This window comes from Parus major, chromosome 6, assembly GCF_001522545.3.
Source record: "Parus major isolate Abel chromosome 6, Parus_major1.1, whole genome shotgun sequence".
NCBI classification, from domain to species: Eukaryota; Metazoa; Chordata; class Aves; order Passeriformes; family Paridae; genus Parus; species Parus major.
In genome coordinates, this window is record NC_031775.1 from 13,901,482 (window position 1) to 13,919,073 (window position 17,592).

The following is a 17,592-nucleotide window of genomic DNA, read 5'->3' on the forward strand; positions in this document are numbered from 1 at the left end:
GAAGATGAATAGCAATGAATTAAATTCAGCAACCAAGTTTTGAAACCATGAGCTCTTAGGAGAAAGAATCTGGGAGCTACTTAAGCAGATTGGGCAAATTGCTAGGTGACATTTGCCCTTAAAACTCTAATCAGGGGCAGAGCTCTGCTACATTCTAACTGGACCTACTATATCCTGATTCATGATGCAAGTAATAAGTGTTAAAAAAATCAATCTATGCATACAGGAGTACATGGCATGCTTTCCTGGCCACCTTTAGTATTTCCACTAAAATCTCGTTTTACTGGAACAAAGATCCATGAAAACAGCTCATTTTTTTCAAAACAAGGCAATATTGGTATTGACAGAGCTGCTAGGCTAATGAAAACAATCAATCTTTTTGTAACCATTATGCTTTTATTGGATTTATTTTGGAATAAACTGCTTGCTTCACTTTGTCAAGACCTGTGTAATTCTCTGTTTGGTAGTATGTACACACACTTTCCTGCATATAGTCAGAAATTGAGTAAAATGTTAATTAAAAGATTAAAATTTGTGAGGCTTTAAAACACTGCAGTAGTGTAGTTTAGTCTGGTGGGCACTTTCTATGTGTAATGTGATGCCACATATGTCTCTGGCAATGAATAATCCTTTAGAGAGAAGAAAATGTTGTCCAAAGACCCCACCCTTCATATATGACAAATGGTAGTTAAGTTTGCAAAAACAGTACGTATATTGCAATGGATGTATTGCTTTCTAATGGTTGCACTTGGGGTCACTTTGAAAACAAATTGCTTGTTGGCTTTGAAGTTGTCCTGTATTGGCTTTGTCTGGTTGAATGCAAAAGAGCTCAATTCCTCTTTACACTTAATAAGCTTATTCTTTATCCAGTTGCTTCTCATTCATGTTATAAAATCAAGTCCCACTGCCTTCATTTGCATGTCTGTCACCACTGTTGTCCTTTTCTTTAAAAGTCTGCATATCTATTTCCTAGAAGAGCATGTGAAAAAGCTTGAAAGCTCTTGGAAATAGAGAATAATTAATCTTTGTAAGATTTGTGTTTAAATACATGATCCATTTCTTTTACAAGAAATATAGTTAGGTCAATGGGGTGCAATGCATTCCTAACTGGGAACAAATTACTCTAAAGATAATTTATGAGAATTGAGAGACTTTAAGATCATTAAGAAGCAATAATGAAGGAAAGCTTCAATTCAGCAAATCATATCAAATCAAAAGAAGCATTTAAAATTGTTTCATGACATTGCTTGATACAGTTTTGTTTAATAACAGTGCTTTTAGAATGAAGAGTAGATAATATCAATATGGCTCTCCACAGGCTTAATGTTAAATATATTCTCAGTTCCTATGTTGGTCTTGGAGTTTATGCCTAGCAACCTGCCCTTGGTGGTAGTCCCTTGTTTTTAAATGACAGCTGATTGTTTTCTTCCTTCACTGCCATAGAGTCGAGGCAGGAAAGCTGAGCTGTGGATAGCCAGGCCTCTGCTCAGATGAATACATGCACACTGTTTTAGTGCAGAGCTTGATAGAACAGCCATGCAGTTCTGCTTGAGCCTCTTGCCTTAGGGGCTTCTTTTCTGGACCAGATGTTTACACTCAGGGATTTGACAACTGAAAAACAAATTAAAATAAAATAACTCTGTTCCCCTATACTGTTTAGTTCCAGCCCTCTGACTTTACTTCTGTGTCCATTTCAGCTTTCCCTGGAAATCCAATGTGCTCTGGTGGATCATATCCAGTCCTTGGTGAAGTCAGAGAAGAGCCGGCAGGTGATGTGTGAGTCTGGCCTGCTGAGCACAATCATAACCTCCTGTCAAGATGCTTTCTACAGTGACAGTCATCCCCTGCATCTGCCCCTCACAAGGGTGTTTGAGAAGCTGGCATCTCAGGCTGTTGAGCCACGTGTGTTAAGGTATAAGATTTGTATCTAATGGAAGCAATTTTCTTTAGTAGTGCCTTTTTTTTTTTTTTTGCAAAGTTTATAAAATAATTAGATGCTTGATATAGTGCTCTAATTAAGCAAGACTTAGCCTTTTCTTTCAAGTTCCAGTTAATCCTTGCTCATTGATTAAATGACTCCTGAAGATGGTACAAGTCTGTAGTGTTCTGCTGCATCATTTTTGCAGGGGTTGTAAAGCCACTTATGAATGATCTAATTAAGTCATTGCAAAACAACCAGGGTTATTCTCTTGTGATATTTATATGGAGAAAATGTTTTCTGCAGAGTAAAAATGACTTTCTCGTGTCTCAGATCCATGTCAATGAGAGATGCAAAAATAAAAAGTGCAATCTTCCTCAGTCGCTGTTTCCAGTTTGAGGTTGCACTTTCTTCATTAATGCTAGCAAGTGCTAGACATTACCTAACAGTTACCAGAGTGCAGATGACTTTAAATATTCAGTTGAAGACTGTATTTTCTTCACTCAAATACAGTACAGGATTTCTTAGAGAGAACTCAATTAAAAACCCCAATCCATAGATTTATATTTTTTTCTGAAAAATTAAAGCTACTCAAAAATATTGATGGAGAAAAGAAATCTTTGGGTTTTTTTAACAGAAAAACCTTGAAAGGAAATGTAAAGCAAGCAAAACATTTGTGCTGCTACAGTGGAAAACGTTTCTTCTGTTCTATTTGGGATGTCTTTAAAACTTAGTGTTCAATAGAAAAATTGTTGTCCAGAAGTCTAAGCTCTATTTGTGTGGTTGCTGTGACTCCAAAAGTTTGTTTTCCTTTTTTTAAGTTGCCTTATTTTTTTCTCATGTTAGGCAATTTCTGTGGTTGGGGGCTTCACCATTACCACCTTTGAGGCCCAGTGCAAACAAGACCAAGGTCCTTTCACGTCAGAAGAGTGATTCAGCTAATGCAGGTAAGCACACAATGAACAGCCTGTTGCTGATACAGTGCCTGAGTTAGAGATATCTATGAAATGACAGGAAACAGCTGTTGAGTAGGTTGTTCCAAGACAATCACTGTGAAAGGTGAATTATTCCCCAAAGATTTTCACTGGGTGTTTCCCAGATTGGGTGGTACTTGACCAACCTGGGAGCTGATCTAATGGCCAGCAGAGATCACATTATATTTTTGCTCAAGTTAGATGTTGAGTAGACTCAGATTTTACTGGATTAGACAAGGACATGGTTTATAAAAATACTAATATTCTACAGACTAAGGGGAGTGTATCCTCTGTTTGCAGCATATTTTTCCTGTGATTTATAGCTAGAAATAGAATGAGGATGGGAATAAAGAGCGTTGCTTTTTGTAGTCCCTAGGATATCCTAGTAATCTACCTTGCTTATGCAGGCTAATTTCCATCTGAGTAGTTTCTCTGCTCTAATGTATTTTATAGATGAGAGGCTACAGTATAGTAGTATTTGGTGCTTAAACTAGTCTCATGCCTGAGACACCTGGTCTGTATTCGGGTCTTATGTTCTTTAAAGTCATTCTTCAAATCCTCTCCCACATGTTGCTTGTGACTATTCTGTTACAGCAGAATTGAATGAATGGTCTTTATATAAGAAAAATGGAACCCAATGGGCTGGGGTAATTTTTTAATAGGGTGAGTTCTGGAGCTGCCTGAAGATGTATGGGAAGAAAATATGGCTATGTCTCTCCTGACAGCCTCTCATTTTGAAATGCCTTCAGTGCAATATTTTTTTGTATTGCTGTAGGATTTCTGGAGGCTGCTGAGGATGTGTTCTCTCAAGAGCATGAAGTGCTATTCTGAGTAGGGATGCATAGAATATGGGCTGTACCTGTGACTAGAAAAAGACTTGCAGACATTGATCTGGTTAGGCACTGTTGTTCATCTTTCAGGTTCAGAAGAGTGTGTGGTGGACAGTAAATCTGATCCTCAGACTGTTGTGCCTGTCAGAACCTCTCCTTGGCTGTCTAAGGGATCTGCACGGGCACTCCAGACTGCCATGAGTCTCATCTCCATGACATCACCTCGGAACTTCCAGCTACACAGCACTGCTTTAGCTCCATCGTTTGTGGAGTTTGATATGTCCATGGAAGGCTATGGGTATTGCTGCTGTTGCTTTTATTTTAGCTGCTCTGAGGTCTCCAAGCCCTTACTCTACACAGTAACTATTCATTTCTCTCTTCATCTTAATCTATGTACCCTGTGGCTGCCTTCCATGTAGCAATATTGCCAACATATTTCATTACTGTCTTATTGCTGACAGTCTGCTATCTCCCTTGCTGTCATGATTCTGCAGTACTAGAAGTCACTGATGACTTCAGGGATGATTTTTGTTTCTGATGACAGGTTCTTGCTTGCTTTTGTATAGGTGTTTATACCTCCCTACCTTGGCCACTGTCATGGGATCCAGTGCAGACCAGTCTCTCTTGGGAGGGACTGGCATGGGTAAGCATTTGTGATTCACAGCTTGCAGGGGAGCACTGACTTCTCAGCCCCAATGAAGGCATTCAACAGCTGTAAGAAAGGGCAGCACATAAGCTGTATGTTTCAAAACATTTCTGTCTCTCTGTCCCAGACCAGATCTGAGCTGTATAATTTGTGTTGTTCAGCAAAATGGAGAACTGGGTGCAACTTCATGGTGTGATGAATTAATATTAGCAATACAGATTTAAAGCGGGTTTCTAAGAAAACAATCTTAACAAGACCCACCAGATTTTAGGGTAATCTCTTATGGAAGGAATAGGAACTGGCACTTAGTGGGATTCTCCTATACAACAAAATCCTCTATTGGGTGGACTGGGAAGTGGCTGTACCTTTTGCTTCCTGAATTTTTGTGAAATTTGAGAACTTGTTTCTGGCTCAGAGACAGCTAGTTCATCTACTCCATAGCATGAAGATCTAGTGGTCATTTCTCATCAGTCAGCTTTAGGTCATTTATACATGTGCACTGACTCAAATGTGCAATCTCTGTGATATTGAATACAGGCAATGAAATCCAACATAATAGAAATTAAACCCCATAATGTAATGTTGGTTCTTCCATAATATAGAAGAAAGAAACAGAAAGTAGTTAGAAAGTAGTTTCCTAATGGCTGCACAAGGAAAGCAACTTCCTTAACAGTTTTTTTGTTCCTGTCTACAGGCAGCAGAATGTTCCCTCCCTCAAGTGGCCTGACACTCTCCTGCTGGTTCCTGGTTAGCAAGTTTGGTTTGGCACACAACAGCCACCCACTCCGCTTCCTGACAGTTGTGAGGCACATGTCAAGAACAGAGCAAGAATTTGTTTGCTTTTCTGTAAGCTTCTTCCCACAGGACCTTTCTCTGGTCATTACTACAGAAGAAGTGGAATTCCAGCCACTTGGTAAGGCTCTTTTCAGTCAAGCTGCAGTGTTGTGTCCTCCTGTTATCTGGAATTTTTCATTAATAAATTTCCTCTTCTTTGAAGTACCCAGGATATTAATGAGATTTCTTGAATCCAGTTGTGATTGTAATTGTTGCCCATGTTTAATGTTTTTGTTTGCTGTAGGCATTGTGAATTACTAAAATATTCAGTGGAAAATTTTTGAGTGTCACTTATATTGTAGTATGCAATTGTGGAGACTGGGCTTGAACCAGTCTATTCTGTGTGACACTAAGCAGGTTATGAGAGTAGGACTGAGGATTTGGGGAGTGATCTAGCTTCCTAATGATACAACTAATTTCCTCTCCTTGCTTTCAGAATATTTTCTATTATGCCAGTCTGTATGATTGTTCCCTGTTGATATTTATCCCCTTTTCCTTATTGAGTAGAATAGGTACTTCATATGTAAATGTGATTAGATATTCCAGAGGAGGTTGGAAATGGAGTGGGAATAGTAGCTGGGACTTTTTCATGCACAGCTGACATTGTGTGGGTGCTCTGATTGCCTTAGATAATGATAAAAATTCCAGATTGCCTGTTTTCATAAAAGCTACAAATTAATACAGACTTTTATCATCTCATGGATTTGCTAGAAATTTCTTCTGTGTCAGCTAACTCTGTAAAACAGAGGGGTCTTCCTCTTAGTGAATATGCTGGGTTTGTCCTAGTTCAGGGTAGTTTTGCAGTATCAAGAAAGGTAGCAGGTGTTATCTGGGAGTTTGACTCATTATGTGTTGGAGGGATCTTGAGAGCTGTGCAAGTTTTAGGTCCTGATAACAGAACTTGAGCAGTGTTTTAAAGACATTAGACCTAATAGCATCAAATCACACTCCACCTACAGCGTGTTGTGTTCTTTCTGTCACATTTGAAAGTTGTGTTCCAGAGGCAGGTAAAGATGAGAAACTTTCTGTTGACTTATCCCTGTTTTTGCTGTTACAGATATTATGGAACCTGAGGGTGAGGTCCTAAATCCATCCCCATTTCCAGGGCAAATCCAGTTTGGCTGTGGTAAACTTCTGGTCACTGGTCAGTGGCATCATCTCACAGTGACAGCTGCTAAGGAAGCAAAGAAGAGCTGTGTTGTGTCAGCTTACATTAATGGTCACATTCTTGGCTCTGCAAAGGTAAAGGCTCTCTGCATAGATCTTGTGCCTCATTTTTGCCTTGCATTGCTTTTCATTGTCGTCTGCCAATGCATCTACTGTGACTTTTCAGTATTAATCTGAGAAACTCAAAGCATAGTGATTTACACATGCCACTGTGCTGGGTGTGAGTGGAGTCAGAAATCCATACAAAACAGGGAGTACTTGTGCTGCTTTTCACAAGTATGCTTTGAACTATTTCTTCTCTCCCCTTTCATCCTGTGGATAACCAGGGCAATTTGTGTGATGATGCTCCTCTGGTGTCAAGGATACCAATGTTGCAGGTAGCTCAGGGTTATGTTGCTGAAATTCAGTTATACACTTAGGTCAATATTTTCAGAGTTTACTAGTGATTCAAGGGATCTATCAGTTAAAGCCCAAGATCTGCAGAAGTTGCCAGCTATAAAAAGTACTTCATATCAAGGTGTGACCAGAGAGCCATAAACCAAGGATGACTTGGATTTAGGCTAAAACCTGCAAAGGTAATGAGTTACCCAGAGAGTCTCCACTCTTATGAAGAAAGCTCTTGAAAAGAAAAGGTCACAGAGAAATAAGCTCCTGTGACTGGCCAGTTCTTTGCAAGAATGCAAAGGCAGGGGGAATTTCCTCAAGCATCTTATTTGGTCATGTTTCAAGCTTACATGTTTCATTTTCTCTTACACCCTTTGAACAGTCAGTCATTGGTCTTTTTCCTCACTAGCAGGCTAAGCACTCAGGAACAGAAAGCTGTTCCTCTGGATTACTTGTTCAGTGTGTGAGATGATATCAATTCATGAGTTCATTGCTAATACTGGTGTACTGGTATTTCCCCTAATATGCAATTCCTTGTGATTTTTGTCACACAGCAGTCGATTCTTAGGTTGCATGAAATATCAGGCAAAAGTAATCCAAATGCACCTGAAGGGTTCATAATCTATGAGATAAATGAGAATAGCCCCTGGTTTCTATTATTAATATCATCATGTTCCTGGTTTTGAATACAGTGTAAAAAATACAGACTGTTCTTTCTGTTATATTTCTGGTTGATGTGGTGTGGTTTTGGTTTTTGAGTAGAGTCCTTTTATGAATTGGAACTTGTAACCTTGGTCTCTTCCTTTTTGTTCCCATACTTCAATCTCAGCATGTGCAAAACTCACTTGTGTGTTTTATTCTTCCCTTGTAAACACAACCTGTTTAATTCCAAATATTCTCCTTCCTATACTTGAGAGAAAATATCTCTTATAAACGCCTTTTGGGACCTATATCCATTTCAAGAATAAAAATTTAATTTAATTTGACTTCCTTCAAATAAGACTGAAAGTCATCAATAAAACTAGGCCTAAACATTGCAATCGATGAAAAAATTCACAATAAGTATGTTTAACATTCAATGGAACAGCTCATATAAATAAAATAATCCTTTAGTAAACAAAAGATTGTCTCAGTGTTGGGTTCTCTGACTTAATGAAAGCCTTCATCTTGATAGATACAGTGAAGAAAAGATTGTTTAGGAAGTTAGAAATGGACTAAGGCTGTAAACAACACCAAAGGCTATTTTTAGTTGGTGGAGCTGGAATGAGGTGTGTTACTATGTTGCATCAAGCCTAATATTTATTCACTCAAGTGTCAACTTCTGCCTCTTAATATTGACCGGCCCTGTTTTCTAAATCTCAGTAGCCAGAGACCAGAAAATGCTTGGAGTCTCCCATCCTAACAGCAAATTGTTAAAGAATTGCGAAGCCCCGAAGTACAATATAGTTTCTCTCTACCAAAAAATTCTAACTACTTCATATTAGAGCTCTCTACAGTTAAACCAAATAATGGACTCAGTTTAGAAGGCCAAAGGTACCACTTTGGTAGCAAAAACAAATGGCCCTATTTCCTAAACAATGTTATCTACACTGAAGTTTACTGATGCAATTGGACAATCTACACTCTTCAAAAAATGCTTATTATCCACTTATGCTAGTATAAAGTGTGATCTGTAACTTTTCTTTCTCTGTTGAATGTCTCAGCCAGGGTTATGAAATTAGGAAAGGAAAAATGTCTAGAGTTCAGATAGGGTTTTTCTTTGCCGATACTTGAAATTCTTTTGACTGGTTTTGGAACAAAAATTCGGCTTAAATGTTCAAAATGCTTTGAACAAGATATGTTTACAGTACTTCCCAAAGTCCAGTTTCTCAACAGTAGCTGATAATTGTTGCGGTGGGTTGGCCTTGGCTGGATGCCAGGTGCCCACACAGCAGCTGTATCACTCCCCTTCCCAGCTGGACAGAGGAGAGAAAGTTGGATGGAAAAATGACACCTAAGTTGAGATATGTCAGTTTATTAAAGCAGAAGTGAGTTTTCATGTGCACAAACAAAGAAAAAAAAGCCAAACAGGTTTATTTTCTACTTCCCATCAGTGAGTGCTGTTGAGCCACTTCCTCGGAAGCAGGGCTTCAGCACATGGAGCAGTTGCTATAGGAGGCAAGCATTGTAAATAATGATTTCCCTCCCTTCCTCCTCCTTTTCCTAGCTTTCATGTCTGAGTTTACATTATATGGTATGGAATGTCTCTGTTGTTAATTTGGACCAGCTGGCCTAATTGTGTCTCCTCCCAGGATGTTGCCCACTCCCAGCCCCTTTATGGGGGAATGTTGGAGGGGCAGTGCTGACACTGCCAGCTCTGCTCAGGAGTAGCCAAAACTCTGGTGTGTTCTCAACTCCTGTATAGCTCCCAGTGTAAAGCACAGCACTGTGAGGGCTGCTGTGGGAAAATGAGCTCCAGCTCAGCCAAAGCCAATATAATTGTGTTGCACAGCTGACTGAGATTTCAATGAGCAAAGAGGTGGCAGGAAATACCTTTTACAGGGACAAAACCCCAGGGGCACCCTGAGTGTACTGGATCCCCTCAGTGAATTCCTTCTCTGTTGTAGATGCAGTATCTCCAGCCTTTACCAGGTGGCTGTATGTCCATGGAACCCTCTTCCTTTATTGATGTCTATGGGTACATAGGTACTCCTCGAATTTGGAAACAGAAGTCCTCCCTGACCTGGCGCCTTGGTCCTACGTACTTGTTTGAAGAAGCCATTTCTATGGAAACCATAGAAGTTATTATTAAGCTTGGCCCTCAGTATTGCAGCAATTTCCAAGCAGTACGACTTCACGGTATGTGATAATTCTAATATCTGCCACTATTTGTTTGCCAGGGCAGTGTTATTTTAACTCTTATAATCTTCTATTAGTGTTCCAGATGTGTCTAGAGATCACTCTAAAAGTCTGGAAAACTACTTTACTGAATGTTGTACAAGTTTGTAGTTAGATACATGAGGATCTTGTAACATACTGTGAATTGGAAAGAAGAGTAAGAATCAAGCAGCAGAGACAGATGAAGAGTAAAGAGGGATAAAATGTCCTGAGTTGCAAGATTGTGTTTTCTGTTGGACAAACATTAAAGCAGAAGCTTTAACAGACATTCTGCAAATGGGAAAAAAAAAGGCAGAAAGACAAGTACGGAGTTTAACTGCAAATTCCAGCAAAATAGGAGAGAGGGGTAGGGGAGCAAGTTATATTCCATTTAATGAAGAGGCTTTTTAACTCAAGTATGTTGTTAGCTTCAACTATTAAACAGGCAGACAAAACATTTCGGTTATTGATTACTGTTTGTTCAACAAGTAGTGCATTCATCTTTGTGCTAGAGCTTGGGATGAAATGGGATGGTCATTTCTCATTTGAAAAGAGCAAAATAATCTTTCTTGGTGAAGCTCCAGCCTGAAACAATGAAAAAAGACCAAGAGTACTCCTTCAGACAGAATGCTGTCAATCTACACACAAAAAGCTGCAAGTCAGGTGTGGGAAAGGGTTGTTGGGAAAGAAATGGTGTCAAAGTACAGCTCTGAAATAAAAACATTATATGTAGAAGTCAGAAGGATTTGATTTTTTTTTTTGTCATTGAGTCTTTAGGAAGTCTGAGGAACTTGTTTTCTGCACAGCTCTTCCCAGATGGACTTTAGTACTAATCATAGATTGTGGCCATCTGACTCCAGTGATGCCCTGTTTTAGGGAAATTGCAGGGCAACATATAAGATATGATCTCCTAATTGTGAAGTGATCTCACTCTTTTCCCTTTGCACTCTCCCTATTCCATCAAAAAACCCAAAGGAACATAGGCAAATGGAAATTTTGACTTTAAAGAAGTTTTACTGCAATCCCCCCAAATACTAGATTGGGTTTTTTTTTTCCCTTAAAATGGATTTATTACCTTGTTGCAAACAGCAGTGGGAATTTTTGGCAGTGTTGCGTTCTGTCTCCCCACTCTCATTGCTTCTTGCTCATCAGCTTCAGTTATGCAGAAGCGTGGTCTGCAGACCAAGTAGTGCTGGAAAGGAAATGGTGACACAGCTTTGGGGTATTTTATTTATAATTAATCTTCATGTGGTGTATGAACTAATTTTTTGCCTAAAAGGGTAGTGTCACCATCACTAGTAAACAGTTTTGTAAGTCAGCTGTTTTCCCAGTCTTTAAAACTGTCAAAAATACAACTTGGCTTTTTTTAAATAAAGGTACGTATAGTTTTCTGAAATGTGAGCAGGAATAGAAAATTCTTTAAAGAAATGCATATGAGGATTTCATATTAAACTTCTAAACCTGGTACTTTTTACAAGCTTCCCAAATGTTGTGAGTTAGCAGCTCTGAACTTTTGCGCCTGCTCTCATTCCACACAAATCTTTGGTTTGGGTACCCCAATAAAGTTCCCAGAAACACAGAAGGCCTCGGAAATGTTTTCTATGTCCAGAAAGTTTGTTTATATTGTGTGGACAGAGAGGTTTATATTTCTATGATTTATATTATATATTTCTATTTGTCTTACATATTGAACAAGCAAAAGTTCCTGCAGGCATTCACAGTCTTTCTTGTTTTAGATGAGGACCAGTACAGTGATCATATCATCACACCTCTGGTGGCAGAAGATAAGATTTCTTTTGGAATCAATGCCGTGTGCTCATCTCTTACTACAGTCCAAGATATAAAGAGCTCTTACAATGAAGTGGATGGTCGGCTGATTGCCAAAGAGGTCACAAATTCCCCTTCTCTTAAACAAGTTTTCTCTGGCTTCTAATAAGTTTCCTAGATGTTGGTTTGGTTTTTTTTATACTTGTTTTTCCGTTCCTTAACTTCTACATATAGGTTAATTTTCACCTATGGAGAGGACTAGATTGGGCAGCGTGAGCACAATGTTAAAAGCATTTTTTGAAACAGGAACAGAAGCCATAATTTTCAGGCTTTATGGTAATTTGTTTCAGTCTTTGTTTTCTTAAAGCCTTCACAAGGACTTTTCACATACTATTCTATCATTATTGCTAACACCAGGTCTATGCTATGTGAAAGTAGTGGCATTGTGAGATGTTGTTAGTGGGTGAATGTTTGCCTTACAATCAACTTTTTATGAAAAAAGACAGTTTTCATAGTCTAAAATTAGTATAATCCTCTAAAATGTTAGTGCATGTATTTGTTACTTTTAGTGTCCCTGATACTACCAAAGTTTTTCTTAAAATGCCTTTTATCTGTTTTAGATTGGGATTAATTCTCGGGACAGTTCAACTCCAATATTCCTAGCTAAGAATATTGCTGGACACCTCTTGGGTTCCTTGCGGACTATTGGGTCAGTTGCTGTGGGCCAATATGGTAAATGCACTTGTCTTAATGCTTAATATTCTTTTAAGAGTGGAGCTTTTTTCTGACCAATAATGGATTTAGTCTGTGTAACTTCCTGGTAAAGTAACACTGCAATTTCCTAGGGGTAAGAGTGTTCCAGTCCTCTCCAGCAGCTACCAGCCTGGACTTCATTGGAGGCCCTGCCATTCTCCTGGGTCTCATTTCTATGGCCCGTGATGACCACACCATGTATGCAGCTGTCAAAGTCCTGAACTCCATCCTCAACAGTAGCCCCTTGAGTAGAAAACTGATGAGGCACATCCATGGATACCAGGTAGACTCACTTTTCTTCATTCATAGTCTTCTCTATGTAGACATGTATCCCCAAATCTATCTGCAATACATACTAAACATATCCTGGCTATTGCTACTTGTGGCTGGAACTTTGTGGGATATAGGATAGTGCTCTATATCCTGTGCTTAAAGTCCCTGGGAACCTCTGTAACAGCTTATCTGCTGAAGGCAATGTGAGGACAGGTGCTTCCTGGTCAGACGTGATTTCATGAACTAAATAAGCCAGTAAGATTTGTGACTGACCCACTCTTCACCTTTTACCAACACACTTGATCCCACACACAAAAGACCACTTCTCAGGCAGCTTTTCTTCCTCCCTTTGGCTCATACAGGCTAAGATTCCTCTTTACAGATTGCCCAGTGTAGGGCTGACAATAAATGCTTATGGTTCAGTCTGCACTCTCTAGTAGGAATTGTACCAATATAAATAAGTGCTGCCTGAATTTCACTGTTTAGGTCAGTCCCAAACTAATCTTTAGACCTGAAAGCTAGGCAGATTGAACATTTTGGTTGTATGTAAAGTCTATGTATGTAATATTGCATAGATTGAGGCACAAGTATGACGTTTCCGTTTAGTATCATTTACTTTGTGCTGCTGATGTGAAGCAGAGAACTCTGAAGGAACAGAGAAGACTCTTTAATACACATGATTGCATACAAGACGCTTAACATTAGGGTTTCATGACTGATTTATAATAAAACTTTCCATTTTTCTATCATGCAAATTGTATATAAATGGATTGAAATTTATAGGAATATATTTATCCTACTTAGATATTGCTTACCTAATCCTTTTGTGTAGGTTAATGCCTGCCTTACTGTGTATGAGCTGTTCCCTTTGATTTTTTGCTAAAATAGTGTTCTCTCCAAGTGACTGATCATCATATTGCAATGAAGTGCCTTTTTTTTTTCAGCCAATACATGTGTCTTGATATATATTTTCAAATTAATTTGTATTCTTCCCAACTTATCCAAAATGCAATAGCTTTCTGAACATTCTTCTCACAGTATGAGGAAATTGTTGGATAATCAAAGGTAGGCGCAGGTGAGAAACTGACAATAGTTCACAAATGTTTTTCATTTATGTAGGTAAAAATTTAATATTTGAGCAATTAAGAATACATCCATGAAGAATAGCATAGAACACCTACTGTGGTTATTTACAGTTATAGTTGTCTGTTGCTTTTTGAAAATTGCATTCAACATAATATGGCACATACTTTCCTCCTGTTCAATGCCATAGAGTAGCCAAACTCCTTCAAAAATTCATCCTTGCACTTTCTGCATGAAATTTTATGTCTGGACTGAAATCTTCATTTTCTTCAGGATGCTTATGTAAAACGCATGCATGCATGATTGCTACATCTGGGTAAACTATATGTTGGTCTTGAATTAAAGAGAAATGTTATATGTTATTTTATAAATACAGATTTATACTTGTCAGATACTTATTCAGTCTTCTTTTTACAGTTGCTGAGCTATCTACTGAAGAGGAAAACTCAACTGCTGAACAACAGGATTTTACAGTTAATGTTCTCCCTAGTGGGCACAGCTGAGCTGGGCTTTGAGTCTTCTGTCATCAAGAATTATAGTGCTTTCCAGTATGTTCTCTGCAACTTTGAGGTAAAACTGTTCATGTTACTCTGTGGGTTTGGCTGTATTAAGGATGGCTTTATAATATAAGGTTTGGTTTGTTTGTAGCATCTCCTGGATCCAGTATTTGGGATAGGGTTGTGTGATGTGTATTATCACACTATGGGCTCCCCAGGTATGCAGGAACACTTCCAGAGGATCTGCTCCTCAGGGCTAGAACTGGAGCTACAGTTCCTGCACTTGCAGGGACTTCCCAGTGCCTCCAGGTTGCATTATAGAAACACTGAGAGTTTACAATTCTCTCCTCCCTAGTTTTAACTGCTTCTCTGATGCACCTACTGCTCTCACAGCTCAGCAGAGCAGTAAAACCTCTGCTTTCCTTTGTCTTTCAGCTTTGGATGAAAGCACCAGAAAATCTTGACCTTGTTCTTCTTTCCCATCTTGTGGAGATCTTGCAGTCCTCCAGGTATAAACGTGTGTTTGAATCAGAAATCTGTGGGACAAACTTATCTGTAACCTGAAGCTGGAACTCTGAAGTGGAAATGTAGGGTCTAATCCCAGTTGGAATCAGTGGATTCTGGGAATTAATCATTCCTGTATTGCTCTTTCAAGCCTGGAGTTAGTGATTTGATCAGCCCCTGAGATGACTTTGGGGCCAGATTGGGAAAAGATATCTGGTTACCTGGTTCACATGGAACCACTGCTGTACAATATAAAAAGTTTACATATCTGCTGGGGGTTGGGGGGGAGGGGAAATTCGAATGTTTGAATTGACTATAAAATATTTTTTAAAAATGTATTATTGAAGTTGTATTTAAAATCAAAACAAAACCCTTTTATCATCTCACCCTTTTCTTAATCATCTGGGCTGGAGTTTAAATGTATCTTAAGAGAGAAAGAATTTCAGAGGGGCTGAGTATAGGTAGATTCCTGCTTTTTGATAGTAGGAAGTTCTGTGCAGAGCTGTCTGGTGCCCCTTGCTAGGTTTTACAGGAATAGCATTTTTTGCTACCGACTTGCTGACTGAAAATGCAATAATGTTTTGTTTGAACTTGTTGGAATGCAGGAGGTCCTGGGGGGAAGGCAGAGGAAAAGAGGAGAACACACAAAACAGTCTTCAGATCTCCATCACTGACACATGTTCAATTTGTCTGACAGTGTTTGAAAGGTTATAAAGACAGTATTAGAAGCCAAAAGTGCAAGGTTTCAGTGCAGCCTGAGAATCCTTTCAGCTGAAACTCAGCAAATGTGGTCATTTCCAGTAGAAGCTTTTAACAGTTCCTGTCCTTTTTTTACAGAGATGCATGTCAGAATGTTGTAATTGCCTACCAGGTGCAAATGGTGCCCAAGCTTGTTTTCCTTTTCAATGATCCTGAAATCAGCAGCTCCAAGATCACTGTGGCCTGTACTATTCTATATCATCTCTTGCAAGGATACTTTAATACAAGGGATGTTCTCAGGTAACCTTCAAGGTCTACAGGTTTTCCTCAGATTGCAGATGAACTACACTTCTGCTGAACAGAGCTCGACAGTAGAGCTTTCCTCACCTTGTCTTTGGTAGAACACCAGATCTTTGGCAACTGCAGGATGCCCTGGTGAAAAACTGATGAAAAACTTTTTTCATTTACTCCAACCTTATATTTGTGTGAAGGTGAATTGGGTGATGACTTTTATAATGGTGACACAGACAGTTCTGTAGGTATGACTGGGATTACTCAAATATGTACTTAATATTTGATTTCATTCAAGCTTTGTCCCTAAAGTATCACTACAGTTCTACCATTTGGTCCTAAAGAACTGTGTACCTAATTCTGTTGGTTTGGCTTATATCCCAGTAACAATCCTTTTTGTTCCTGAATTTCAATCAGTTATGTTAGTCAGGATTTCATGAAGCGTAGCATTTAAATCCTTGTTTGCTCTTCACAGAATGTAAGCACTGCTTCATTTTATATTCCCAGCCTAGTTACATCAGCCTGTAACCTCTCAGCTGAGGAAAGTCCACATAGTGCTGTCTACAGCCACCTAATTCCCAGGGAAACGCACTGCTCAGATGGAAGCTCTGTTTCTAAAGCTCTGATGTTAATAAAATGTAGAAAGAGTTGCATTTCAAATCTGTGGACTCTGTCTTTTGCACTGCTGGAGAATATGAGTAGCTCTAACAGTTAACTGTGGAGTAAGCTAGTACATGAACTTGGTGTTTTCCTGCTCTTTTGTGAATATGTGCTCCTGGATATATGTTACCTGTATGTGTATATATATTCTTACCCTGGGCTTGCAGGAATTAGTCTGTTCTTTTTATCATATATCGTGAGACAAGTGAGAGTCCTGGATTTAGAGAATCAAATTTGTTGTGCTGTAAAGAGTGCGAATGAGCATTTTTTCTTAAATAATGATGTTTTTTTATTCCGTGGTAATATGATTAGTTGTTGGGCCCATGACTGCTGAGGGAGTGGACAGTGAGAGTCCTTGTCTTTCTAGCTCCAGGACAGCAGAGACTGTAGCAGGCTCTCAGCAGCACTGAGAGGTGCTGGAGTTTCTGCTGCTCCCAAATTTGGATTTGTAGAGGGAATTGCTCTGTGGGCCATTCCTGCAGAACAACTGGTGTTCTTTCCCTTAAGAAATACCCTTCTTGTGGGTAGGAGATTGTGCACTCTCACTAAATATGTATCTGTCACATTAATCTTTCTATCTTTAGAACCAGGTAATGTGTTAAATTAAATTACAAGTGAAAAGAGGGTGCCAGTCCTCCTCACAATGGACCTGCTAAGGTTTCTCTGTTCTCCTCTATATGCTTGGAAACCAAGTGATGATAAGTGATATCAGAATGCCACAGGCTGCCCAGAATTTTTCATGTAAACTGGGTGCTTTACTCAGTATTCCTTTCATCTTGATGAAAGACTTTTAAAGTAGATAGAGAAAACATTTCCATAGCAGAATATATTTTACTTTGATTTGTAGATAGTTTCAGTCATCACAATATAAGAAAGATATCAAGCTATTAGAGGGCATTCAAAGACAGGCCTCCAAGATGAAGAGCCTTGATGAGGAGTATCTGAATTCACTTGGGCTATTCAGCCTGGAGGAGACTGAGGGGGAGGCCTCATTGCGGTTACAACTTCCTCAGGAGGGGAAGAGGAGGGGGCAGAGTTTTCTCTTTGTTGACTGAGGACAGGACCTGAAGGAACAGCCTAAAGTTGTCAGGGGAGGTTTAGGCTGGATATCAGAAAAAGGTTCTTCCCCCAGAGGGTGGTGAGGCACTGGAATGTGCCTCACTTACTCAGGGAAGAGGTGACAGCCCCAAGGCTGACAGAGCTCAACAAGCATTTGGACTGTGCTCTCAGGTACAGGTGTGACTCTTGGGGTGTCCTGCTGAAGGCCAGGAGTTGGACTTGGAGGATCCTTGTTGGGTGCCTTCCAACACAGCACATTCTGTGACCTTTTAATTTACTTCCTAGTTTATGGAATTTTCATCCTATTTCTGAAGTGACTAAGGTTACTACTGGTGGTTGTTAAGTCATTGTTAACCAGTGTTCAGCTTTGCATATAATCTCCGAGTAATTAAATTTA

General features: G+C 39.3%; 1 protein-coding gene across 1 annotated transcript in view; it reads left to right on the plus strand.

Moving 5' to 3' along the window:
- Positions 1 to 17,592, plus strand: part of WDFY4 (WDFY family member 4) — a 129,951-nt gene that overhangs the window by 37,832 nt on the left and 74,527 nt on the right. Inside the window, exons 17-29 of the mRNA XM_015633651.2 lie at positions 1,698 to 1,912; positions 2,765 to 2,865; positions 3,813 to 4,020; positions 4,289 to 4,365; positions 5,063 to 5,281; positions 6,260 to 6,444; positions 9,360 to 9,591; positions 11,346 to 11,497; positions 11,997 to 12,108; positions 12,222 to 12,412; positions 13,903 to 14,055; positions 14,418 to 14,491; positions 15,324 to 15,485. Coding sequence (XP_015489137.1) covers positions 1,698 to 1,912; positions 2,765 to 2,865; positions 3,813 to 4,020; positions 4,289 to 4,365; positions 5,063 to 5,281; positions 6,260 to 6,444; positions 9,360 to 9,591; positions 11,346 to 11,497; positions 11,997 to 12,108; positions 12,222 to 12,412; positions 13,903 to 14,055; positions 14,418 to 14,491; positions 15,324 to 15,485 — 2,081 coding nt within the window. The remainder of the gene's footprint in view (positions 1 to 1,697; positions 1,913 to 2,764; positions 2,866 to 3,812; positions 4,021 to 4,288; positions 4,366 to 5,062; positions 5,282 to 6,259; positions 6,445 to 9,359; positions 9,592 to 11,345; positions 11,498 to 11,996; positions 12,109 to 12,221; positions 12,413 to 13,902; positions 14,056 to 14,417; positions 14,492 to 15,323; positions 15,486 to 17,592) is intronic.